Consider the following 24,999-nt stretch of genomic DNA (forward strand, 5'->3'; position numbering starts at 1 on the left):
TTGAAAAACATCTTCAGCTAAGAGAGAATAAAATCATAATCATTTCCATAATGTTTCCCTCTTCTTTTAAAAGTGAGTATCAGTTTAAAAAAAAAGTTTAAAAAATAAGCAAATAATGTGAAGATCAGGAATCTCTTTTTAAATTCAGTAGCAGATTAGTTATATTTATTGCGCAGGTATTGCCAGCTAAATTTTCCACTTTTATTGCCCTTTTTTATGGGTCTCCAATTAATCTTATTGCACATCTTACTCATGTTTCCATCTGCTTGGTCTACTGGCGAAAATGATCAGACATACAAAAAACAAAAAACTTATGGTTACTCTCTCTCTACAGAATTATATAACTCCTTTTGTCTCACTTTGTCCTTTCCTTTTGGAGAAGGCAATGGCAACCCACTCCAGTACTCTTGCCTGGAAAATCCCATGGACAGAGGATCCTGGTGGGCTGCAGTCCATGGGGTCGCTACGACTGAGCAACTTCACTTTTACTTTTCACTCTCATGCATTGGAGAAGGAAATGGCAACCCACTCCAGTGTTCTGGCCTGGAGAATCCCAGGGACGGGGGAGCCTGGTGGGCTGCTCTGGGGTCACACAGAGTCCGACATGTCACACAGAGTCGGACATGTCACACAGAGTCGGACATGACTGAAGTGACTTAGTAGCAGCAGCAGCAGTCCTTTCCTTTTAATTTCTTGGCATATAAAACCTTGGATAATATACTAAAATGAAAATTTAGTTAAGAAACTATTTTACAACTCTAAAAAAAACTGAGAGCAAAATTAAACACAGTACGAATAGCCCAAAGACAAATCATTGTGGAGCAGAGAACAGTCCTACATTGTATGGTAAATGTATGGTCTTGAAAGGAATATGATAAAATGATTATTTACAGAATATTTACTGTGTGCCAGATACTGCCATAAGCACCACCTAAAATATAGAGAGTTGGTTGTTTTTTAGTTTCTGTTCTAATGGGATTGATAGCATCAATGTCCAGTCTCTGGCAGTTTCAAAATCTGCAACCTAGAAGTAATATTACCTACTTATGTAATTGTTGTGAACACTGCATGAAGTAAGGTGCCCAGCCCCCCAGGGATGGTGCTAAGTGTGTAACTCAGATGATCACCACGTATTTTCTCCCCCAGAGACCTCTTTGTAGTAGGTTCTTCTTAAGCAGAGAGGATGCATATGAGGATGCCAAAGCCCCCTTTCACCTACAAAATTGTGTCCACTGGAGTATTGAGCCAAAGATGTCAGCCTTGATATATTTATGTAATATTAGCTTCTTGTTGTTTTTGTTTAGTTGCTAAATAGTGTCTGACTCTTGAGACCCCATCGACTCCCCTTTGCAACCCGCGAGCCTCCCCTTCAAAATATCATCTAAATGAAGAGGAGATTGCTTTAAAAGACTACTTTAAAATACTATTTAGAGACTTTGCTATACAATTTTATGTTGTTTTCCTTCTAAAATTATTTAAGGTAAATATTACTTATCTAGTAATTTATAATTCTGAAAATTTCTGGGAAATATTTATATTCTTTGAAAACTGAAAATACAAGAAAGGTCAAATGAGAATATTAAATACTAAGCATTTACTCTGTTCTGAATATTCATAATTTTACCTCATTTAAGCCTCATAAAACTGAAAAGTAGGGATTATTAAGTACATTTTATGGGTGAAGATACTAACCATTAGAAATATTAAGTAATTGACTCTGCTTCATACTGTTGTATTATAAAATTTCAGTGTTACCTCAGGCATTTCTGCTGACAAATTCCATGTTATTTCCATTAAACTAAGGCTAATGGCGACCCACTCCAGTACTCTTGTCTGGAAAATCCCATGGACGGAGGAGCCTGGTAGGCTGCAGTCCATGGGGTCGCTAAGAGTGGGACACGACTGAGCGACTTCACTTTCACTTTTCACTTTCATGCACTGGTGAAGGAAATGGCAACCCACTCCAGTGTTCTTGCCTGGAGAATCCCAAGGACGGTGGAGCCTGGTGGGCTGCTGTGTATGGGGTCGCACAGAGTCGGACACGACTGAAGCGACTTAGCAGCAGCAGCAGCAAGGCTAATTAAAATGTGGTGTAGGAGAAGCAAAGGATGATAAACTTTATAATGGCATATGGTTTTCTGTGGGTTTGGTTTCTTGTTGTTTTTGATACGCTGCTGGACTAAGGTGAGAAGGGTGTAAATTATTCATTATGGAAAGAAAAGTCATACATTATGTGGGATCTACTAATTTATAATGATGAGCTTCATAATAGTGATAGTACTATTTTTAAGATTCTTCATATTACAGATGATAAAACATAGTCACAAGAGGTTAATTAGTGAACACAGGTGGTGATAATTATTAAATGTATTGGTGGGAACCAAATCCAGTTTTATGAAATCAAACTTCCTTCTTTGTCCAAAACTCTATGCTTTGCCAGCTATAGTATCACAAAAAGAATCTCATTTATGTGATTTTGACCGAGTATCTGTGGCTCATGTTCCACCAGGAGAAGCTTTAATGTGTTTTCCCAGTTTGGCTCTGATTCTTCTGAACAAATTCTAAAAATAGATAACCCACAATATAAAAGGCTTACAGTGAGCTCCACAGACCAGTATATCTGAAAGTAGGCACCTGAATTTTAAGTAAGGATCTGCTTTACATGAAGAAGAATTTATATTTGATAAAATATTTTCAGAAAATATACCTAAGATGAAACTGATATTGTCCTAGAAAAGTATCAGTCAGGCTTCCCCCATAGTCAGTTCAGTTCACTTCAGTCACTCAGTCATGTCTGACTCTTTGTGACCCCATGGAATGCAGCACATTGGGCTTCCCTGTCCATTACCAACTCCTGGAGCTTACTCAAACTCAGGTCCATCGAGTCGGTGATGTCAGCCAGCCATCTCATCCTCTGTTGTCCTCTTCTCCTCCTGCCTTCAACCTTTCCCAGCATCAGGGTCTTTTCCAGTGAGTCAATTCTTTGCATCAGGTGGCCAAAGTATTGGAGTTTCAGCTTCAGCATCAGTCCTTCCAATGAATATTCAGGACTGATTTCCTTTAGGATGGCCTGGTTAGATATCCTTGCAGTTCAAGGGACTCAGAAGAGTCTTCACCAACAGCACAGTCCAAAAGCATCAATTCTTTGGTGCTCAGCTTTCTTTATAGTCCAATTCTCACATCCATATTTGACTACTGGAAAAACCATAGCTTCGACTAGGTGGACCTTTGTTGGCAAAGTAATGTCTCTGCTTTTTAATATGCTCTCTAGATTGGTCATAGCTTTTCTTTCAAGGAGCAAGTGTCTTTTAATTTCATGACTGCAGTCACTATCTGCAGTGATTTTGGAGCTCAAGAAAATAGTCTGTCACTGTTTCCATTGTTTCCCCATCTATTTGCCATTAAGTGATGGGACCAGTTGCCATGATCTTAGTTTTCTGAATGTTGAGCTTTAAGCCAACTTTTTCACTCTCCACTTTCACTTTCATCAAGAGGCTCTTTAATTCTTCTTCATTTTTTGCCACAAGAGTGGTGTCATCTGCGTTATCTGAGGTTATTGATATTTCTCCCGGCAATCTTGATTCCAGTTTGTCATTCATCCAGCCCAGCATTTTGCATTATGTACTCTGCATATAAGTTAAATAAGCAGGGTGACAATATACAGCCTTGACATACTCCTTTCCTGATTTGGAACCAGTCTGTTGTTCCATGTCCAATTCTAACTGTTGCTTCTTGACCTGCATACAGATTTCTCAGAAGGCAGGTCAGGTGGTCTGATATTCCCTTCTCTTGAAGAATTTTCCACAGTTTGTTGTGATCCACACAGTCAAAAGCTTTGGCATAGTCAATAAAGCAGAAATAGATGTTTTTCTAGAACTCCCTTGCTTTTTTGATGATCCAACAGATATTGGCAATTTGATCTTCCAGTCCCATTCCAGTCTATCTTAGTTCATTGATTTCTAAAATGTCAATGTTCACTCTTTCCATCTCATGTTTGACCACTTCCAGTTTACCTTGATTCATGGACCTAACATTCCAGGTTCCTATAAAATATTGCTCTTTACAGCATCCGACTTTACTTTCGTCACCAGTCACATCCACAGTTGGGTGTTGATTTTGCTTTGGCTCCAGACACTTCTTCATTCTTTCTAGTGTTATTTCTCCATTCTTCTCCAGTAGCATATTGGGCACCTATGGACCTGGGAAGTGCATCTTTCAGTGTCCTATCTTTTTGCCTTTTCATACTGTTTATGGCATTCTCAAGGCAAGAATACTGAAGTGGTTTGCTATTGCCTTCTCCATTCCCCATAATAGCCTTTAGTAAAATATATGTCTTGAGAATATTTATCTTTCTTTCATTCTTGATGACATACTGCTGCTGCTGCTGCTAAGTTGCTTCAGCTGTATCTGACTCTGTGCAACCCCATAGACGGCAGCCCACCAGGCTCCTCTGTCCCTGGGATTCTCCAGGCAAGAATACTAAAGTGGGTTGCCATTTCCTTGTCCAATGCATGCATGCATGCTAAGTCATTTCAGTCGTGTCTGACTCTGTGCAACCCTATGGACAGCAGCCTGCCAGGCTCCTCTGTCCACGGGATTCTCTAGGCAAGAATACTGGAGTGGGTTGACGGTCCCTTCTCCATGATGACATACTATCTAAGTATAAAAATTTTAGTGACAAAATTTCTCTGTACTTTTATACTCATATTTTATGAAAAGGCCCAAGGTCAGTTTGTTTCAAAGTTTGTAAGTCTTGTTATCTATTTGGCTGAACCACACTGATTCCATCTTGTCAGCTCTATCTCAGGCCAGCAGTCCTATCCTCTCCCCTTTCTATGTGATTGAATTTTAGCCTACTCCCAGGACTGTGCCCAAGCCAGATAAGTTCTCGTCAACTCTTCCTCTTGCCTTCGTCTGATATGAAAATTGGAAGAGTGCCTTTTGTTGATGCAAATGGTTAATAGTCACGAGACCCCTGGGAGGAGAAAAACCCCAGGTTCCCAGAAGTGTGGATTTACTTTCCCCTAGTGGTCAGATTCTATTTTTATCTTTTGCTCATTTAAATCCCCTTACTGGAGAAGGGAATGGCAAACCATTTCAGTATTCTTGCCTTGAGAACCCCATGAACAGTATGAAAGGGCAAAAAGATAGGACACTGAGAGATGAACTCCCCAGGTCGGTAGGTGCCCAGTATGCTACTGGAAAATTGGAAAAGACCCTGATGCTGGGAGGGATTGGGGGCAAGAGGAGAAGGGGATGACAGGGGATGAGATGTTGGATGGCATCACTGACTCAATGGACATGAGTTTGGGTGGACTCCGGGAGTTGGTGATGGACAGGGAGGACTGGTGTGCTGCGGTTCATGGGGTTGCAGAGTTGGACACGACTGAGCGACTGAACTGATACCCCTTTTGGCTCTGCGGAGTACAGCTGTGAATGCCTCTGAATCATTGTTGCCTGATTCCCCATAAGTTACCCACAATAAACTTTGTAAGTGCACTCCATTTTTCAAGTCTTAAAGTTCCTTCTCAGCTCAGAGGATATTATTCAATATCTCTGCCTCCCAACACTATCAGTTTTTTTTTTTTTTTTTTAGTCACTCACAGGAGTCTTTCATCAGCCTTAAAATGGAGCCATTTAATTGGTATGTATATATCTCATGATTTTCATTTCTTGTAAGTTTGTATTATTGTCCTTTCAAAATACATATTTTAGGTTTTTGTTCTATCTCTTCCCCTCCTCAAAAATTTTCCTTTCCCCAGAAGTTTTTTTTTTTTTTCCCAGTAGTTTTGTTGTATATATTTTTCCTAGTTTCTATCAAGAATACCACTTGAGGAAGTTGAAATGGTTTTATCTTTTAGTTGAATAATTTCCCCCAAATTATTTTTCTTTTGTTGTTTCCATTTTATTTGTTCATTGCCTGGATCTTCCGTACAGTTTTTTCCTTTTAATGTCTCTTTTTATGTTGTTTAATTGTATTTTCCTGGATTTTTTGTGTCACAACTGAATTTATAGCACATGGTACAATGCCTCCTGCATAAGGAGTTTCTATAAGCATTTGTTGAATATATTAAGAATAAAGGAAAAAACAAAAACTTTCTTGTTTCTTTGTCCTCCCCTATTCATGTTAGTGGTTAGTGAAAGGAATCTCATTTTCATTCATTTTATGTGTTTAGTTCGTCAACCAAGCAGAATAAGCAAGACTGTTTTCCATTTAGTAAAACAGTCATTGATAGTGCAGTCTGCACATATTTCTCTAGGCCATAATACATGCTAGTTAAAATTGTAGGCTTTGTCTAGTGATGGACCTGGTTTTGGTCACAGTGTTGCTGTGTACTAACTGGGAGAGTGTGGTAGCAAGATCATGTTGTTTCTTCATGACTCCACATGAAAGCACCTGATCATGGTGTCTTTCACAGAGTAGGTCCTCAATTTTCAGAGTGTTTGTTGGATGAATAAATTTACAAAATTATGGATGTAGTCATCTTTCAATTTTTTAGAAATATTATAATTAATAAATTTATACATTAGAAAATACCATAATATCTATCAAAATTACAAGCAAGGCTATGTGTTTAAATGATATTTAAAGTGAGGTATAACTGTCCATTAATTTCAAAAAGTATTACCCGCTATTTGATTATGTTTGTTCAGTGACATAGGAAAAGAATGGTGTTATTTCTTCAGATGGCTGAATGTCAGATGTGTGTTAGAATTTGAAATATACAATGCGAAGAGTTGACTCATTGGAAAAGACTCTGATGCTGGGAGGGATTGGGGGCAGGAGGAGAAGGGGACGACAGAGGATGAGATGGCTGGATGGCATCACTGCCTCGATGGACATGAGTTTGAGTGAACTCCGGGAGTTGGTGATGGACAGGGAGGCTTGGTGTGCTGCGATTCATGGGGTCGCAAAGAGTCAGACACAACTGAGCGACTGAACTGAACTGAACTGAACTGAACTGAAAGGAAGCTACCCCAAAGTTGACCCAAACTCAGTTAATGATATCCAAGTAGCCAGAAAGCTTACAAAGAAGTAATTCTTTATGTAACTTGGATCTGCAAGGTGAAAAAATCTAATTAAAATAGTCTCAGAGAACAGCAAATCTGAACTACCTTTTTTTTTTTTTAATAAGTGATAAAAAAGTAATTTCTTTCTTTCTTTTTTTTTTTTTAACAAATTTCAGTTTGTTGTCACAGTAATAGATATTTTAAGCCAGCTTCTATCAGTATTTTGGTGAATGGATAAGCTATTTAATCAGGCAAGAATGACTTGTATTATTTTGTAAAAGAAGGAAAAATTGAGGAAAAATACAGGCATAAAAGATAATTCTAGAGTTTTAATTTGTATTTATTAAGCATAGTCCAAAAGAAGTGTGTGTATGTGGGTTTATATTTAAATATGTTCAGTCAGGCAGGCATTGTTTGTATTTTGAAAAATTAGAACATAAATGTCCACAAATAAACTGTGATGCATTCATATGATGAAATAATATAAAATAATGCAAGGTTAGATATGGCAGTTACTATTTAAAATACCTATTGTAATTTACATATTGTTAAAAATATTTGCTCACCCTCCTTCCACACCCTAGACCCTCTGATATCAGGCTTGACTGAAGGATTTATATAGGGCGATGAAATGTCAGCAGAAGAGATGACTGTCACGTTTTTACACAAATATTCATTTTCCATGGTTTTCCTTCCCTGAGCTATGATACATTCGGTGCCCCAGGTAGTATGTCCCATCATTGTGGTCTCACACTGGGGAGTGATGGAGTCATGGAACCACATAGCTATTCACTCCTCTTGGTTGCATAATGAGATTAAACCTTGCTGTTGGAAGTCACTAGGGTTTTTGAGTCATTTGTTATTGTCAACAGCATAACTTTGAGGTGACACTGAGAGAGTAAATCCATCATCTTGATATAGTTTATATTATTAACATTCTATATCCTCAATGTAAATCCATCTGCTTGTGACTTTGCCATACATCCTTTCAGTTTAAGTCAGGGAACTGTTTTGCTGTTTGAAAATGTGTAAATTCAGATATAGTATATAGAGGCACTCCAGTGATGTGTTATTTCTCATTTAAAAAAAAGACATTTTATCTATCTACTCACCTAATTGCCCTTCTTCACCTACTGATCTACCTATATGGATAGATATGAAACAACAGACAGACAACCATGAGTGATGGTTAGAAGTGAGGGGGCAGAAGGAGGAGGGAAAATAATTCTTACCTCATACAAATATAAATTAACTTATTCTTTATAAAAATAGCACAAATTATGGTGACGATTTCACAAATGGATGCTTATCTCCAAGCTCATCAAATAGTATACATTATTATAGCTTTTTATATGTCTAAAATAATAAAGCTAAGGAAAGAAAATATCAAATATGTATATATAATGCATACATAATATATAATTAAAAATAAAAATAAGCTAACTGAAAATGCTGTAATTTATCTTTACTCCTGTAAATATCATCATGGATTTCAGAAGTATTTTTTTTAGATTTTGATTTTTTAAGGGTTAATTTTTTATATTTGTTGTTTTCTTCACAATTTGTAAAGGTAACCAATTATATATGTGTGTGTGTGTATGTATGCATATATATATGAAAGAAATAATAAAAATATATATGAAAATCTGGATTTTATCTCTTGCTTGACATTTAAATGCATGCTACTGAAATGAAGTAGAGTTTACAAAAAAAAAGTTTTATTTAATGGGAATGGCCAAATATACTAAAAGGAAAAGAAAATAAGCCACGTTTCATTTTTATGCTATAGTATTTCATGACTACACTCTGACAAGTGAAATATGCTTATTTAGAGACATCTAAAAATCTGCAGTAATTTTTCTAGGATTTTTATTCACTTTATTTTTGGTAGAGATGAAATGCCCGACCTTCTTTTGACTTTAAATGTTAATACTCATACTTTATAAAATGCTACAAACACATCTCTAAACCAAGAAATCCATTATGATGGGTTTTAAATGAATTTCCTTCAAGGAGATAACATTAGAAGTCTTTTTTACCTCTTCTTTTGAAACAGAGTCAGGAACTAATGTTTTTCTCCAAAGTTATATTGTAGGACAGAGATTAACTTTTCCCCTGTATAACTCTGGACATCTCAGGAGATTAGATGAATTGCAGAACAACAGATTTTAATTTTAAATGGGGGGAGCTTTCCAATATCCAGTTCAAAAATTTAGGATTAGGAAACAAACAGGAAATTAATGTCTAATAAACTTTGAAGTATTTACCTCTTCTTCTGCTTCTTAGCTGAAGAACTTTAGATTTAAGTAGATCTTGCTTTTACTTCTGGTTTGGTTGCTTTCTAGATGCAGGACCTTGGATGAATCAGTTAATTTTATCTGAAGCTGTGTTCTCTCTGATTTATAAAAGGGAATGACAATATATATTTTCACTGGCTCGGGAAACATTAAAATACAATAATGTACATCCAGTGCTTAGCACAGTATGAGATTAAATACCGGTGTCTCACACAGGGGAGGTTTTGCCTGCTTTATAAAATGTGTATTTGTATGTAGGCAAACAGATGACACTTAGCTGTGCTTAAGAGCTTGGTCCATCAAAAGCACCCAACAGAGCTAACATGGAGGTAACTTGAGTTGTGCTACACTTGTGTCTCCAAATATTGCAAAAAAAAAGACTTACCCAAGGCTCTTGCCAGCAATGCAGATGCCTAGACCCCACCTCAGCAATTCTGATAGGGAGCGTCTGTCATCAAAAGGGAGGATGGAATCTAGTCATCGAAGTTTTAGCAACTATCCTCTTGTCTGAGGAAGGTATCCTGAGGCAGGTCAGGTTAGTCGCTCAGGCGTGTCCAACTCTCTGAGACCCCATGGACTGCAGCACGCTAGGCTTCCCTGTCCATCACCAACTCCTGGAGTTTGCTCAAACTCATGTCCATAGAGTCGGTGATACCATGCAACCATCTCATCTTTTGTCATCCCCTTCTCCTCCCGCCTTCAATCTTTCCCAGCATCAGGGTCTTTTCCAAGGAGTCAGTTCTTTGCATCAAGTGGCCACAGTACTGGAGTTTTAGCTTAAGCATCAGTCCTTCCAATGAATATTCAGGACTGATTTCCTTTGAGGCAGGTAGTCCCCCTTCAAAAAATTCTGACTTCATTTTTACAGGTGAATTTGGTTTTATAACTTTTAACTCTTTCAAAACGACACCAAGACTTTAATCTGAGATAAGATTATCTACATACAGGCTAGTCTAGGATCCTTGTGCTTATATTCAAATAGGGGTCAGTTTCTCAAAGAATAAATTCCTATAGGAAGGATATCCCCTCAGGGATTCTATTTAGCCATTGTTTTTAGGTTTTAAAAAAGCACTTCTCACTCTGATCTGTTTCTATGGAATTACACCTGGTTACAACACATTTTCATTAGCCTGTTTTAATGTGTTTGAAAAATGCCTCCACCTCACTCCTGATAAGGTAGAATTGGTTAATCTGACAGCAACCTCCTTCCTTCCTTTACAGGTCATCTCTGCATCAAAATGATACTGTTCACTTCTCTGGTATCATTACCTTTGGGCTTTGATGGGTATAATCGGTCAGCTTTGCCTCACAGGGACTCACGTGATATTTTGTCCATGTCACTTGGACTGACCTCTCCTTTTACACTAATTGACTCTTTGTAACCTCTACTGAGATCACCTTTGCTGTTCTTTCATGCTCTGAATTAACCTAGCTAGCATGGCACCCCACTCCAGTACTCTTGCCTGGAAAATCCCATGGACGGAGGAGCCTGGTAGGCTGCAGTCCATGGGGTCGCTAAAAGTCAGACACGACTGAGCAACTTCACTTTCACTTTTCACTTTCATGCATTGGAGAAGGAAATGGCAACCCACTCCAGTGTTCTTGCCTGGAGAATCCCAGGGACTGGGGAGCCTGGTGGGCTGCCATCTATGGGGTCGGACAGGGTCGGACACGGTCGGACACGACTGAAGCAACTAGCAGCAGCAGCAGCAGCAGCTGCTGCTAACTGATGACATCACGATATAAGCTTGCCCTCTAGTGGCAGCTGCTCAAATCGCACCTGAAGAGCTTTGGTTCTGCCTTCACTCATGAGAAAAGTTCAGCTCAGTTCAGTTGCTCAGTCGTGTCCAACTCTTTGCAACCCAATGGACTGCAGCACATCAGGCCTCCCTGTCCATCACCAACTCCTGCAATTTAATCAAACTCACGTCCATTGAGTCGGTGATGCCATTCAACAATCTCATCCTCTGTCATCTCCTTCTCTTCCCCCCTTTAATCTTTCTCAGCATCAGGGTCTTTTCCAAAGAGTCAGTTCTTCACATCAGGTGGCCAAAGTATTGGAGTTTGAGCTTCAGCATTAGTCCTTTCAATGAATATTCATGACTGATCTCCTCTAGGATGGCCTGGTTGGATCTCCTTGTATGCAAGTTCAGTTCAGTTCAGTCTCTCAGTCGTGTCCGACTCATTGCAACCCCATGAATTGCAGTATGCCAGGCCTCCCTGTCCACCACCAACTCCCGGAGTCCACCCAAACCCTTGTCCATCGAGTTGGTGATACAATCCAACCATCTCTTCCTCTGTCGTCCCCTTCTCCTCCTGCCCTCAATCTTTCCCAGCATCAGGGTCTTTTCAAATGAGTCAGCTCTTTGCATCAGGTGGCCAAAGTACTGGAGTTTCAGCTTCAACATCAGTCCTTCCAATGAACACCCAGGACTGATCTCCTTTAGAATGGACTGGTTGGATCTCCTTGCAGTCCAAGGGACTCTCAAGAGTCTTCTCCAACACCACAGTTCAAAAGCATCAATTCTTTGGCACTCAGCTTTCTTTATAGTCCAACTCTCACATCCATACATGACCACTGGAAAAACCATAGCCTTGACTAGACGGACCTTTGTTGGCAAAGTAATGTCTCTGCTTTTTAATATGCTGTCTAGGTTGGTCATAACTTTCTTTTCAAGGAGTTCAGTTCAGTTCAGTCGCTCAGTTGTGTCCGACTTTTGCGACCCCATGAATTGCAGCACGCCAGGCCTCCCTGTCCATCACCAACTCCCGGAGTTCACTCAGACTCACGTCCATCGAGTCAGTGATGCCATCCAGCCATCTCATCCTCTGTCGTCCCCTTCTCTTCCTGCCCCCAATCCCTCCCAGCATCAGAGTCTTTTCCAATGAGTCAACTCTTCACATCAGGTGGCCAAAGTACTGGAATTTCAACTTTAGTATCATTCCTTCCAAAGAAATCCCAGGGCTGATCTCCTTTAAAATGGACTGGTTGGATCTCCTTGCATTCCAAGGGACTCTCAAGAGTCTTCTCCAACACCACAGTTCAAAAGCATTAATTCTTCGGCACTCAGCCTTCTTCATAGTCCAACTCTCACATCCATACATGACCATAGGAAAAACCATAGCCTTGACTAGACGAACCTTTGTTGGCAAAGTAATGTCTCTGCTTTTGAATATACTATCTAGGTTGGTCATAACTTTCCTTCCAAGGAGTAGGTGTCTTTTAATTTCATGGCTGCAGTCACCATCTTCAGTGATTTTGGAGCCCAGAAAAATAAAGTCTGACACTGTTTCCCCTGTTTCCCCATCTATTTGCCATGAAGTGATGGGACCAGATGCCATGATCTTCATTTTCTGAATGTTGAGCTTTAAGCCAACTTTTTCACTCTCTTCTTTCACTTTCATCAAGAGGCTTTTTAGTTCCTCTTCACTTTCTGCCATAAGGGTGGAGTCATCTGCATATCTGAGGTTATTGATATTTCTCCTGGCAATGTTGATTCCAGCTTGTCCTTCCTCCAGGCCAGCATTTCTCATGATGTACTCTGCATATAAGTTAAATTAGCAGGGTGACAATATACAGCCTTGACATACTCCTTTCCCTATTTGGAACCAGTCTGTTGTTCCATGTCCAGTTCTAGCTGTTGCTTCCTGACCTGCATACAGGTTTCTCATGAGGCAGGTCAGGTGGTCTGGTATGCCCATCTTTTTCAGAATTTCCCACAGTTTATTGTGATCCACACAGTCAAAGGCTTTGGCATAGTCTATAAAGCAGAAATAGATGTTTTTCTGGAACTCTCTTGCTTTTTCAATGATCCAGTGGATGTTGGCAATTTGATCTCTGGTTTCTCTGCCTTTTCTAAAACCAGCTTGAATCTCTGGAAGTTCATGGTTCTCGTATTGCTGAAGCCTTAGAACAACATAAATAAGGCTTTCATAATTTCGGCTGAAACAACTTTTAAAAATCTTTTGCTACTCATTCATTTTGCATCCTAAGATTCTAGCCAAGTCAAATTACATGTATCTAGACAAGCTTAGGTGGGGCTAGAGGTAAAGAACTTGCCTGCCAGTGCAGGAGACGTAAGAGACTTGATTTCAATCACTGGGTCAGGAAGATCCCCTGGGGGAGGAACTGGCAACCCACTCCAGTATTCTTGACTGAAAAATCCCATGGACAGAGGAGCCTGGCAGGCCATAGTCTACAGGGTCGCAAAGAGTCGGAAATGATTGAAGTGACATAGCACAGAGACAAGCTATATCCATTCATATTTCTATGCTTTTCCACATGCTGTTCTTCTACTCGAAAGGTCTTTCTTCCTTTCTTCCTCATTCTTCTTCAGAGTCTTGTCCAAACACAGAATTCCTTCTTCTTGACTTAAATATTATCTTCTCTGTAAAACTCTTCTGATTTTTCCTTTTCCCAATCCTGCCTTGAAAATTCTACTAGATCATCACTTAATATAGTAGACTGAGGTTTTAAGAATTTTTTTAAAGCCTGGTAGTGTGCCTGTGATCAAAACATATTCAGGTAATGCATTTCTATGAATAAAAGATTGATTCCCTATTGGCTCAGATGGTAAAGAATCTGCCTGCAGTGCAGGAGACCTGAGTTTCATCCCTGGGTCAGGAAGATCCCCTGGAGAAGGGAATGGCAACCCATTCCAGTATTCTTGCTTGGAGAATTCCATGGACAAAGAAGCCTGGCAGGCTACAGTCCATGGAGTCGCAAAGAGTTGGACTTCACTGAGTGACTAACTCTTTCACTTTTTTCACTTTAATATGTAAATAAGCCTCATTGAGTTTCCAAGTATAAACTAGTAGGTATACTGTGAACATCTACCTATGATTTTCCCTCTAAGCCATTGCTGGTGGAATCTGTCATTATCGTAGTCCAGAATCCATTCCCAGCTTCCACTGGAAGTCATTTTAGCAATGACTTCCAATCATGTGTTGTAGTAATGACTCCCAGATTCTCTTTCTGTACTTCCATGAATTCTCATGGGCATCCAGTGATGCTGACACCATTTAATTCTTCCATTAGTAAGCATGTGGTTTAGATCTGACTAATGAGAGTACCACATTCTTCAGGCCTTGGTGACTGACTCGAGGATGACCAACATTAAGACACTGCTAATCCTTCTGAAAAACAGAAGAGAAAAAGTGGAAGCAGTGACAGAAGGCAATGGCACCCCACTCCAGTATTCTTTCCTGGAAAATCCCATGGATGGAGGAGCCTGGTAGGCTGCAGTCCATGGGGTCGCTAAGAGTCGGACATGACTGAGCGACTTCCCTTTCACTTTTCACTTTCATGCATTGGAGAAGGAAATGGCAACTCACTCCAGTGTTCTTTCCTGGAGAATCCCAGGGATGGGGGAGCCTGGTGGGCAACCGTCTATGGGGTCACACAGAGTCGGACACGACTGAAGTGACTTAGCAGCAGCAGCAGCAGCAGCAGCAGCAGCAGTGACAGATTTTATTTTCTTAGATTCCAGAAACACTGTGGATGGTCTCAATAGCTGTCATAAAAAATGCTGTGGTTGGTTTGTACCTTAGGTGTGCCAATTCTGAGATAATGAGTTTTGCACCTGTGTCTCAGATTCCCCAGGTGCCTGAAACGCATTACCCACAGTCATGACTTTCTGGTTAATATACTCTCTATTATCTGTCTTTCCTGATTCACTTTCCCACTTCCCAATTAGTGTTTTCTGTACCTCTCCAAGCAAGCTACTTGCGTTTAAAATTTTGGCCAAGGGTCTTCTTCTGGGGGAACCCAAACTTAGACTCAGAGTCTGTATGTGTGTGCATGTGTATTTGTGTGCTTTTGTGAGATATGTGTACTGTATTCTTGGATTTGTATAATAGGACCATTTTATAATGTTGGGACGGTTTGGGGGTTTTATCCTCTTTTCCTTTAGTAGATTATCTGATTACTGTGTCTCTGTTTATCTCTTTTTGTTGGTTGTTAGGAAACTCAGGGACAAAATTTGTTGCTAACTTCTAATAATATTAAGATTACCCCCATAGCCTGCATTCTGTATATTAATTTCACATTTGGATTCAACTTTTCCCAATAGTAGCTTCCTTTTGTTCTATTTCTTCTTTACCTTTGATGTGTTTTCATGTATTTTCTCCTTTCTGAAAAGACAAGTTTTCAACAATTAAACGAATTTATTATTCCTAACACTATGTAGGTCACTGTGCTTTAAAATAGAAATTGATTAAGAGAACTAAATAAAAGTGAAAATACAAGAATACATATCTGATCTATTCAGGTGGAAACAATAATTATCATGTGTCATTTCAGCCAAGCATTAACGGAAAATTCAGATTTCAAGAATACCCAAGCCTTTTGAAAAAATAGAAAAATACATAGAACTAGAAAGTAGATGAGAAGACAAAATGATTATAAAATTCTGAAAGGTCACATGCACCAAAACATCACAAAACTCAGAAAAATAACATAAAGTATGTTTTCAGTAATTACCTGTCACAACTCTATAATTACTTTTCTACATTTTGGCTACATGCTATTGGAATATTTTAGTGCATTTTTTTTTTAGTGCATTTTAATAACACTTTCTACAGTAAAAAAAAATTGAAGGATAACTCATTCCTTCCTCCAAAATAGTTGATCCAACATTTTAAATTATTAATATAGTTTGTAATTTTTTTGTTTCACAACTTATTGTCATGCAAATTTGTATCAACTATGAGAGATCCTCTTTTAATTTCCCATCATATATAAACAACTCAGATGGTAAAGAATATGCCTGCAATGCAGGAGATGTGGATTCAATTCCTGGGTCTGGAATATCCTCCAGAGAAGGGAATGGCAACCTCCTCCAGTATTCTTGCCAGGATAATCCCATGGACAGAGGAGTGTGGCAGTTTATAGTCCATGGGGTTGCAAAGAGTCAGACATGAGTAAAGCAATAGCATGCATGTAGAATGTGAAGTAAAATGAAGAAAGAGGATTCAAACTTGATTACTGGTGCTGCACATCTTTCAGTTCAGTTCGGTTCAGTCGTGTCCAACTCTTTGTGACCCCATGGACTGCAGCACACCAGGCCTCCCTGTCCATCACCAACTCCTGAAGCTTACCCAAACTCATGTCCATTGAGTCGGTGAGGCCATCCAACCATCTCATCCTCTGTCGTCCCCTTCTCCTCCTGCCTTCAGTCTTCCCCAGCATCAGCGTCTTTTCCAATGAGTCAGTTCTTAGCATTAGGTGGCCAAAGTAATGGAACTTCAGCATCAGTCCCTCCAGTGAATATTCAGGATTGATTTCTTGTGGGATTGGCTGGTTTTATCTCCTTGCTGTCCAAGATATTCATAAGATTCTTCTCCAACACCACAGTTCAAAAGCATCAGTTCTTCCGTGCTTGGCTTTCTTTATAGTCCAACTCTCACATCCATACATGACTACTGGAAAAACCATAGCTTTGACTAGATGGACCTTTGTCAGCAAAGTAATGTCTCTGCTTTTTAATATGCTGTCTAGGTTGGTCATCGCTTTTCTTCCAAGGAGCAAGTGTCTTTTAATTTCATGGCTGCATTCACCATCTGCAGTGATTTTGGAGCCCAAGAAAAGAAAGTCTGTCACTGTTTCCATTGTTTCCCCATCTATTTGCCATGAAGCGATGGGACCGGATGCCATGATATTCGTTTTTTGAATGCTGAGTTTTTAATGTAGAGAAAGACTGAGGGAGAAACAGATTTTGTTTAACCCTTTTGAAGCAAGTCTGTGAAGTATTTTGTACTTATGGATAATGAGATAGCTTTAACTCTGCCCCCATCATTCAGTGAAAAAGTGGAATAATACAAATTAGATTTTCCCTGGATTTATTGCCCTCATAAATGCTCATTTTGAATACTGATATTCCTTTTCCCCACTTTTTTGACTGGCTAGTTGATCTGTAAGGGCACTACTCAAGCCTGACAATGTAAAATGGCTGATTTGTTTTAGCTGCCTTACCTTCAGAATGTCCACTAGAGGGAGCTACTACAATGCTTTCTATTTTTTTATTCATTGTATTCTTGGCTTTTGATAACTAAGGCAAAGTTAGTGTCTTTTGGTTACCCATAGATTTAATCTTAATAAAGGTTACTTTGTTATTTTTATAAAATTGTATGCATATTTCACATAGGAGATCCTGGAGTCTTAAGCATAAACCTTTCTGAAGGAGAAAATGTAGGCAATAAAGGGGGAGAAAAGTTTAAATAACTGGCAGTGAAGCATCTAATTTAAACTGTGATTGAGGAAGAATCTGAAAATATTTTAGTCTGTAAGGCATAGAGTCTTATATAAAATTTAAGAGAAATCAGCATTTTTACTTTAAGATGTATAAAATTATATTCACTGTGCTGTCTCTACTTGTTATAAGTGACTAGTGAATATTTAAGAACAATTAAAAGCTACCTTTTGCATAGTCCACAAATCCATTCTTCCTCTAAGGTCATATATTACTGAATACAGAATTTTTCTACTGAAGGAAGTTTTTAGAGCACATGAGTCATATCATGTAAATACCTCCAGTTAAATTACACAGAATAAGTACAAACATAAGAACAACAACAGCAATAATAATAATAGCAACCATTTGGGATACATAGATTCTTCTTTAATTATTTCCTTCAGGTCAGGCATGTTGGTGTCCGATGCAGAATAAGACAGGCCAGCCTGGGCTGTCCCTTCCCTTTGCCGTGTGCTGTCAGGAAATGCTTCTTGAGGACAGTAGCAGCAAGGTGGTAGGAGTCCATGCAAGGGTATGAGCGATAAAAGCCTCACTCAGAATGGAGCTTCTTAGGTGCTAGTAGATAAGTGCCCTTGCAGTGAAGCATGTGTTTCTAATTTGGGATCACCTTTCTGCCAGTGATCTAACATATAATATGTTGTGAGTTCTGCTGCTGCTGCTACTAAGTCGCTTCAGTCGTGTCCGACGCTGTGTGACCCCATAGATGGCAGCCCACCCGGCTCCCCCGTCCCTGGGATTCTCCAGGCAAGAACACTGGAGTGGGTTGCCATTTCCTTCTCCAATGCATGAAAGTGAAAAGTGAAAGTGAAGTCACTCAGTCGTGTCCAACTGTTGGCGACCCCATGGACTGCAGCCTGCCAGGCTCCTCCGTCCATGGGATTTTCCAGGCAAGAGTACTGGAGTGGGTTGCCATTCATTGCCTTCTCCGTGTGAGTTCTGAAAGGGCCTCAAATTTCATGTTATCTGTTGCTACCAGGTGGCGCTAGTGGTAAAGAACCCGCCTGCCAATGCAGGAGACTTTAAAGACGAGGGTTTGATCCCTGGGTAGGGAAGATCCCTTGGAAGAGGAAATGACAGACCACTCTAGTATTCTTGCCTGGAGAATCACATGGACAGAGGAGCCTGGCAGGCTACAGTCCATAGGGTTGCATGGAATTTTACAAGACTGAAGTGATTTAGCATGATAGCAGACGAAGTGGTCAATACCACATTTTGAATTGGCACTGTCCCATCCTAACAGATGGAACAGCTTGCTGGGGAATCAACCTTTAATTGTCTTTCTGAAAATAAGACAGTCACATCTCTACAAACTGAACTTACAATGAGAGTAATAGCCCAGGAGGCTTTGAAAGCAGCATGTAGCAGTAATGGGGAAGAAAACTTTCTTAACCAAAAATGATATGGATTTGATATATCTTAATATATTTGTATTCAGAGTACGTGAAAGAAATCATTATACTTTGATGATATAAAGACCTGGATGTGCTAATATTTAGTTCAGTGGTTCTGAATTCTGACTGCACACTGAGATCATTGGGGAAAATATTAATAAAATCTCAGCTGCTCAGGCCATACTTCATACCAATTAAATAAAAATTGCTGGGATTAAAATCCAGGCATTAGTCATTTAAGTTTTCCCAGGTGATTCCAATGTGTATCCAGTTCTAGGAATCACTGGTACAGTGTAATGTTTCCCAAACCTTTCTGTTACAGGACTCACCTTGGGATCTTGTTAAAATACCAATTGTGATTCAGTAGGTTTGGAGTGACGGAGAAGGCAATGGCGACCCACTCCTGTACTCTTGCCTGGAAAATCCTGTGGACGGAGGAGCCTGGTAGGCTGCAGTCCATGGGGTCGCAAAGAGTCAGACACGACTGAGCGACTTCACTTTCACTTTTTACTTTCATGCACTGGAGAAGGAAATGGCAACCCACTCCAGTGTTCTTGCCTGGAGAATCCCAGGGATGGGGGAGCCTGGTGGGCTGCCGTCTATGGGGTCGCATAGAGTCAGACATGACTGAAGTGACTTAGCAGCAGCAGCAGCAGCAGGTTTGGAGTGAAGCCTGAAATTCCCAGAAGATGGCGATGTTGCTGTTAACATACCACTGCTTAGCCACTGTACCAGGCAATGTGGGTTTGCTTTCTTCTCCAGGATAAACTGCTGCTGCTGCTAAGTCGCTTCAGTTGTGTCCGACTCCGTGCGACCCCACAGATGGCAGCCCACCAGGCTCCCCCGTCCCTGGGATTCTCCAGGCAAGAACACTGGAGTGGGCTGCCGTTTCCTTCTCCAATGCATGAAAGTGAAAAGTGAAAGTGAAGTCGCTCAGTCGTGTCCGACTCTTAGCAACCCCATGGACTGCAGCCTACCAGGCTCCTCCGTCCATGGGATTTTCCAGGCAAGAGTACTGGAGTGGGGTGCCATTGGAGGATAAACACAGAGCTACTAAAATGCCAGGACTCCTTCAGCTTATTTGGTGATATTTATTGTTGCTCAATGATATGGAAGTGTATTATCTATAGATTATAAAATAAAAGTCAAGCATGTATCTGCTGATACTTTTTAAGTTGACCTGTCTTTATACTCAGAAATGTTTCTTAATAGTAGGCTTCTGTGGTGGCTCAGACAGTAAAGACTTTGCCTGCAATGCAGGAGATCGTGTTCAATCCCTGGGTTGGGAAGATTTCCCGGAGAAGGAAATGGCAACCCACTCCAGTATTCTTTCCTGGAGAATTGCATGGACAGAGGAGCCTGGCAGGCTACATTCCACTTGGTTGCAAAGAGTTGGACACGACTGAGTGACTGTCACTCACTCACTCAATCATTGTTGCTCCATGGTTTGGAAGCTCTTGAATTGTTGACACAAGCTTCAGCCCATCTTCTGTGAATCTTTTGGTTGAGTCTAGAACCCAGTAAGATTCTCTGCTTAGATTATTTTTTCTTTCAGGAAACCTGGGCCAACAGATACTCAGATTTTTCAGCAGCAAGGAGTTTTAAACAACAAGTTATATATAAATTAGTGGAAACACAATGAGTTTGATTTTACAGTACCCACCTGATTTTCTGTATCACTAATATATTAATTGTAGGTAAAATTAGGTCTGTGAATATTTGAGATACTTTTCCATCATCAGAAATAGAAACACAGAGCAGTTAAGAAACTTATGTAAAGTCACACAGTAAATGATGGTGAAATCGTGATTTTAAACCCAGGCAGTAGGTGTATGTAAGCCTTTGCTCCTAACCGACACTTTTTATAGCTTTGCAATAAAACTGTTATAGGAACCAATTAATAGGTGAGAAAATTAGAGCCCTGGAAAGTAAATGACTTACTCAATTATAAAGAAGTGGTCATTGGCCACATATAGGTCAAAACTCAGATTGTTTCCTTTCAATGATAAAGTCCAAGTTGGTCTCTATGTGGCTACTGAAACTAAGAGAGGATCTTGTCAAAGAATAGAAAACTGACACATGGATTCAATTTGCCATCCATTTTCTTCTCCGTGTATGTTATGGGCTATCCACGTGGCAGCATGGATTAATGCTATCATAAAGTTAACCAAATGATTATGGAAGGCAGAGACTGCCCCCCAAACCTTTATGATGAAAATCTGAACATAGCTGAGCAGGAGGCTAAGTACCAAGAAGAAAAGGGATGGGCTCAGAAGATCCCTGAGGAAGACAGACTGGCAACACTGTACCCACAACAGGGTGAGTAATTTCAAGAGGAAACTGCAAGCTGCCTTTTTCCTAGCTTACTTTTAAGATCAAGAAGTGGAAGTTTACTTCAAAGGTATGTATTATTGCCCACGTTTGAGAAAATGGTTGTTCAGAAAGAAACAAATAGACCCCATGTCTAAGTAGACAATAAATGTGGAATTTTCTATTACTTAAAAAAAAAATGTTCTAAGAAAGGGCCTACAAGAGAATACATAATCTTGGCTCAAACTATCATCGTATGAGTTGGTAGAAAAGGGATAAAGGGATTCTCAGCTTTATTATTATTATTTCCTAATAGATTCCATAAAGCTGGTCATTCTAGCTTCAGTAATAATAAACCCAAACTAGAGTGGATAAATGTGTAGACTTCTCCTGGCCTCTCCCCTTCTTCCAATTTCAGGCCAATTTCTTTGACTGTTGTGTGCCTGGAGCAATAAAGGAAGAAAACATTTAAAGCAGACTATTTTCTGTACCATGTTCTAGAAACCAGCAAGGTAGGAGAAGAGAGGAATGTTGCTTTGCCAACTGGATACACTAAATTAGTCATCATGGTGGAGGATGAGTCACTAAGTCTGGTCTGACTCTTGGGAACCCATGGACTATAGACTGGTAGGCTCCTTTGTCCATGGGATTCTCCAGGCAGGAATACTGGAGTGGGTTGCCATTTCCTTCTCTAGGGTATCTTCCCAGCCCAGGAATCAAACCCGGGTCTCCTGCATTGCAGGCGGATTCTTTACCAACTGAGCTATGAGGGAAGCCCTTAGTCATCTTGGGTGTTTCTAAATTGAAGAAATTAATTGGTACCATGGATATAATATGCAATATCTATTTGCATGCAAATGACCTCCTGGGAAGTTGCAGTAGAGGAGTTAAGCCCAATACCCAACCATCAAGTGTATTATTACTTGGTGCCATTTTTGCTTTTCTGGTAGAGTACAATCTAGTCAAAATTTAATATTAAGAAGTTCTAGGTAATAGATTCTAACTTGGGGCATTACTTTAACTCCCCCAGAGGCTCAGACAGTGAAGAATCTGCCTGCAATGCAGGAGACCTGGGTTTGATTCCTGGGCTGGGAAGATCTCCTGGAGAAGGAAATGACAACCCACTCTGGTATTCTTGCCTGGAAAATTCCATGGACAGAGGAACCTGTCTATGGTGGGCTACAGTCCATGGGATCACAAAGAGTCAGACACGACTGAGCAACACACACACTGGGGCATTACTTTATCCTATTTCATAGCCATATAATACACCAAATTAAAGTATGCGCAATGGGATTTAGTATTCACAGAGATGTGCAACCATCAAAACAATAGATTTTAGGAGATTTTCTGCCCCCTAAAATTACCTCATACCCATAGTTCCCAACCCCCCTCCCAGCCTCTGCTGGACCCCAACTCTAGAAAACTTCTAATCTATTTTCAGCTTCTAAAGATTTTTCTACTCTAGACATTTCATGTACAGGGAATTCTATAGCATGTAGTATTTTGTGACTGGCTTTTTCATGTAACAAAAATTTCAAGATTTTTCCATTTTGTTTCATGTATCAGTCATTCAATCATTTTCATTGCCAAATAACTTTCCATTATGTATAGATATACCACATTTTATCTAATCTTTGTTATTTCTTTTCTTCTGCTTGTCTTAGTTTGCTGTATATCCTTACAGAAATTTCTGGAGATTTAAAGTGAATGATGATAGATACATACATCATCATTTAAGGGTGTTTTGCTGGGAAAAAAGGGGAGGGTGGGTCTGTGGAATGCCTCACACTAACATTTAGATTTTCATATGTGTCTTGGCATCTGAAACATAACATACATCAAATTTACCTCCTATCCCCCACCTTGTATCTTGTTCTTCTTTTCCCCTTTCCTATAGCTGTTAATCCATTTACCTATGTGATTAGAGTAAAACTCTTTCAATTATACTCAGGAGCTCTCTTCTCTCATATTGCATATCTGTTCCATTAGAAAACACTGTCAGTATGTAAAAGTGAAATGAAGTCAGGGGACTACAAACAGCCTTGGATTTTTGTAACATAATACATAAAGTAGGCAGCTGCTAATGAGATTTCTAGGAGCCAGATCATCAATAAATTAAATTGCAGTGGTATTTAGGAAATGAGAGTACATGTGGCTTTTGAGCCAAGATCCATTGTCTCTTTGCCCCTCTCTCTCAGAACAAAACATCCCAGCATGATGGAATCTTTTTTCTAGGCTGGTGCGGCCAAGAACACAGGGCTGCCTCTCCAAAGAGCTTCCAGGCTAGAACTGCTATATCTCCCCAGAAGGAAGAGGAGCCAACACTTTTCCTCCTCCTAAGCTTTGTGTTGGAAAAAACTATTCTAGGCAAGAGAAGCGAGGTATTTAGAATTCCATCCAGCCCCCACTCAAAGATCAGAGGCTCTATACCAGATGTGGGAGGCCAAAAAGTCTGGGTTCCAATCTATAAACAACAGGGATGTGAAATGGTCACATATAAATGTAAATTACAACATCGCGGGTACTTGCTGCATGTAGCAGGGATTGAAGAGATTTTATATCGGATGTAAGGGTGACAGGTGACTATTTTAATAATCCAGAAAATGTAGTAGAGAACTAGGCTAGCACAGTGGAAACTAAGCTATGTGTGAAAAGAAATAGTTAAATTAATATATCTACAAGTAGTGCAGGATGAGACGTCAGTGGGATATTCTTTCTTTTTTTTGGTGTGTATGAAAAAATGTCAGCTTTTATGATGAATATTCTAAATATATGCTTTCTTAAGCCATCTAAACTGGTTCATAGATTCTCTGATATTAGGGCCAAATCTCTGCATCCTGGACAATGCCTGGATGCAGGGGTGAGTAACAAATATTTGAAGATGTGATTACGTTAACTTACCAAAGAGATGTGTGTTATATACACTTCAAACCAAGGTTACAGTGTAGTGTACAAGTATATTACCACTACAATGTAACCTTGATTTGAAGTGCTTTCAAAAAAGGTCTTAAATTTTTGAGAGACGGAATAATGAACTGCCAGTGTAAGTGGTTCAACATGAGAATGTGTTAAAATCCTAGTTCCTCCACTGTACCCATGTGTTTTTAGCCATGTTACGTAACTTCCCTGAGCCTTAGTTTCTTTAGTTAGAAAGACAGAGAACAAATCCTTCTTTCGCACATTTGCTGCAGGGAGCAGAAGTAGCACGACAAACAGTCAGCATATAGCAACCACCAATTAACAGTACTTTATTCATTTCACAAACAGCTGCTGTGCGCCTTTCAAGCTCCAGATAGTTCTTGAAAATACAGGATGAATGAAATATGGTTCTTGCTCTTCATGAATGTACAGTCTAAAGGCAAGACTCCTACAGAGAGAGAGAGAGACGGACAGACAGACAGACACACACACACGAGTAAGATGAAGGCAAACAGAATGCCATTTGTTTATCACTGTTGTTATAGAGTTTGGCCCTCTTAGGACCAGGTTTCTTTCTTCACCACGGGCTCACTTAAACAATTAGTGCACTCGTTGGCTTAAAGCTCACCATTCAGAAAACTAAGATCATGGCATCTGGTCCCATCACTTCATGGGAAATAGATGGGGAAACAGTGGAAACAGTGTCAGACTTTATTTTTTGGGGCTCCAAAATCACTGCAGATGGTGACTGCAGCCGTGAAATTAAAAGGCACTTACTCATTGGAAGGAAAGTTATGACCAACATAGATAGTATAT

At 39.8% G+C, this 24,999-nt stretch overlaps 1 protein-coding gene across 3 annotated transcripts in view; it reads left to right on the forward strand.

Annotated features, from left to right (window-relative positions):
* ANO3 (anoctamin 3) overlaps positions 1 to 24,999 on the forward strand; it is a 446,396-nt gene that overhangs the window by 83,938 nt on the left and 337,459 nt on the right. The window contains exon 1 of one of the 3 annotated variants that reach the window (XM_061380964.1): positions 5,411 to 5,644. The exons of 1 other annotated variant lie outside the window; for it this stretch is intronic. In XM_061380964.1, coding sequence (XP_061236948.1) covers positions 5,437 to 5,644 — 208 coding nt within the window. In that variant the 5' untranslated portion in view covers positions 5,411 to 5,436. Of the gene's footprint in view, positions 1 to 5,410; positions 5,645 to 24,999 lie in introns of those variants that run through there. One more of the 3 variants, XM_061380963.1, reaches the window with a different exon arrangement.

This window comes from Bos javanicus, chromosome 15, assembly GCF_032452875.1.
Source record: "Bos javanicus breed banteng chromosome 15, ARS-OSU_banteng_1.0, whole genome shotgun sequence".
Classification (NCBI taxonomy): Eukaryota; Metazoa; Chordata; class Mammalia; order Artiodactyla; family Bovidae; genus Bos; species Bos javanicus.